Below are 3026 nucleotides of genomic sequence, written 5' to 3'. Positions count from 1 at the left end.
TAAACCAAATGATCTAAGCAAATAAAATTTACAACCGATTATATTGTTCATGAGTTGTTTTGTGATACATTAGTGATGAAAGTTGTAACCAGTTAGAAATCAAACAACTAACTATGGACATAAATTAGTGGTTGGATCAAAGCATCTTTTTTAATATTGATGTTAGTTGGCATTGCTTAAATACTGCAAGAAATCAGACACGCTTCCTATTATACTCATTAAAATTGTCTCATATTTTTTTATTCACATTTTAAAAACTGATTAATTTAAAATTATAAGTAAAGAGTGAGTACTAGCTAGATAGGCATATAATAATAATATAAACGAGGAATATTTACAAGAAAGTCAAAAGGAGAATAAGATTATCGAGCTTTTAAGTTTTAACAATACGATAAATAAGCTAAGAATAAAATCATGTACATCCTTAGTAATTAATACTGTAGTAACCAACCACCCCATTCCTTCCGGTCCGAACACAAGGTACTAAGGTAGTAACGTAGTACAATATTAACTCTATGTACATTTCTTTTGTGTAAGAAAATTGTCACATCACGTCTAAAAACTAATAGTACTCATATATCTAAACAGATACATCGTATACATATGTATTTATATATTGTAGGTTTACATAAATTATTGTACATCGAATTATGTCTTTATACCAACAACTAACATAATTCATGTATGTAGCTAGCTTAGCGAATAGAAGGCGGCGCTGCTATACCAATCTTCTTAGGCTTTAAGCACAAGAAATTTGGAGAGTACCATCTAAACAAATTGAAGGTTGAAATGCCCGAAATTACAGCCAAAATGATGGATGCAACACCACCACAAGCTATGGATCCACCAATTTGAACACAAAACCTAACATATTTGTTGCATAGTTTCATCCATTCAAGATCATGGGAGCCAAATAACGCGAGGAATGCTATTTGGGTCGAGGCACACATTATAGCAAAAACAACGTACGCTACCACCTTGACGATAAGAAAGAAAATTAAATTAGTATCGAATGTGATTAGTTAAAATATAAGCATCGAAGGTGTTTAATTAGTTGAAACTTGAAACTAGATTAGTTAAACTACTTCAAACTTTTAATGAGAATAGTTATAATACGGTTGTTACATTTATTATTAGCTATGTTATGTTAAATGTAGTTGTATGAGTTGGAGCACTTTATATTATTTGGGTGTAATACATTGAATTCATCATTGTGTATACTCAAAGGGTGATTGACAAAATTAAAGGGCTCAAACCATAATCTTAACCCTTATTTAATTTACTTACATCTTTACAAGCTTATGTCTATTTTTAGGTAAGTGTGTGCCCCACAATTTTATTTTATTTTAGAAGATAAATTATTATTATTTTTTTTAAAAAAAAAAAAAAATTTGGGTATGTGAAGGGTGTCTCAGTCGTCACTAGTCGTTGTGAAGGGTGTCTCAGTCGTCACTAGTCGTTGTGAAGGGTGTCTCAGTCATCACTAATCGTAGTCACCAGAAAATAAATTAACTCCAATTGAGCAAGAATTTTCGGCCTTGGCCTTTTAAGGTTACACCAGCCATGAAATATGAGTGAAATACATTTATGTATATATTAAAAAATAAAAAATAAATAAATAAAAACCTTTGAAGGATATATCCTACATAATCTATAGCTAATTATAGAGTATTATTTTTGTTTGGTCATTTTATAACTAAGCGAAATTTGGAAAATTAGATATAATTGGTGGCTAAAGCTGACAAAATATACTTATAATTTGCTATATATATATATATATTAAAAAAAAAATGATTACTTGAAAGCTGAAAATGCCTGAAAAGATAATCAAGATACTAGTTATGCAAATAAAATCTACGTACAAGCTAGCCGATAACAAAACACATAATACTTCATATACGATACATTTAATATCATATTATATGATCATATTATTCATAAGAACGAAGTATATAACAAACTAAAAGCTAAGTAATCTTCTTTAACAAAGTAAAAAAGATGAATGTATAATAAAAATTATTGCAACATACCTGATCAAGCAAGAAATAAGACCATTTTAGGACATGGTTGGACAAGCTTAGTTTATCTCCCGCATTATTATCAGTGAAGGCCAAGCATCGAACTAGTTGAAGTAAATTGTACCCGGCGCCAATGAAATAAGTGTACAATGATACTCTAACAAATCAAAATTCCATCATTCAAACAATGTACGATCACAACAATATATTTACTTCCTTTCAAAACTTGTCTCAACTCTGAAAATAAGTCCTATCTCGAAAAACATGTACAGACTTCTTATAATAACTTATGATACGGTATTGAAGACAATTGAAAAAAGGTTTAAACAACGAAAACTTACTTTAAAATAACCGTCAATTTGTAGCTGACTTTCATTTTTAACACACCAAAGTATACTTTGGTTTGCACGTCTGTAATCATAATTATGGCAGCCATTAAAAGTGCTAACAAAGCACATAATCTCAAAATTGCTTCAACTTTCATCATTCGATTGTTTTGCATGAACTCCATGTTTTTTTTTTTTTCAAACATAAACTCAATCACTCTACTAGTAGAACAATTTTGAGAGAAAATATAAGAAAGTGACCCTTTTTTTTTGTTATTGTTGTTGTTGATTATGAATTGAATAGTTGAATTTATAAGCTTTTATATTTAAGGGGCTAGGGCAAGTAGCCAAGTTAGCTAGAGTATAAGTGTTATAGTTGAGGCTGCAAACGGTCCACGATTAATATATTCATCGATGCATTTATGTTATTATGTACTATTAATGTCGTACCACACCATGATCTCTACAATCGGCAATCCCCAACTTTGGTGCTCGTATAATCGAATTATTTAGCATCCGTTTGTTAAATTAGACGTGGATATATATTGGAAGTTGACACTTACGAAAATGAAATTATGAGAAGTTGATCACAGTCCGCCAAAATATAGAAAATTTATAAGATAAAATGTTATATATTTAAATCTAGAATTTTTTATGGATGACAATTACATAGGTCATTTAA

At 29.9% G+C, this 3026-nt stretch overlaps 1 protein-coding gene across 1 annotated transcript; it reads right to left on the bottom strand.

The window, feature by feature from the left end:
• Positions 1–333: 333 nt before the first annotated feature.
• Positions 334–2644, bottom strand: LOC145588453 (CASP-like protein XL3). Its single transcript, XM_081645100.1, has 3 exons — positions 2360–2644; positions 2031–2175; positions 334–977 (listed from the first exon to the last, which is right to left on the bottom strand). Exons 1-3 carry the CDS (start codon positions 2548–2550, stop codon positions 696–698), a joined length of 618 nt encoding a protein of 205 aa, XP_081501226.1. The 5' UTR covers positions 2551–2644; the 3' UTR covers positions 334–695.
• Positions 2645–3026: the final 382 nt, after the last annotated feature.

The sequence above is a fragment of the Chenopodium album genome, chromosome 17 (genome assembly GCF_948465745.1).
Source record: "Chenopodium album chromosome 17, dcCheAlbu1.1, whole genome shotgun sequence".
Taxonomy (NCBI): Eukaryota; Viridiplantae; Streptophyta; class Magnoliopsida; order Caryophyllales; family Amaranthaceae; genus Chenopodium; species Chenopodium album.
This window is presented reverse-complemented; position numbering and strand designations above follow the sequence as displayed.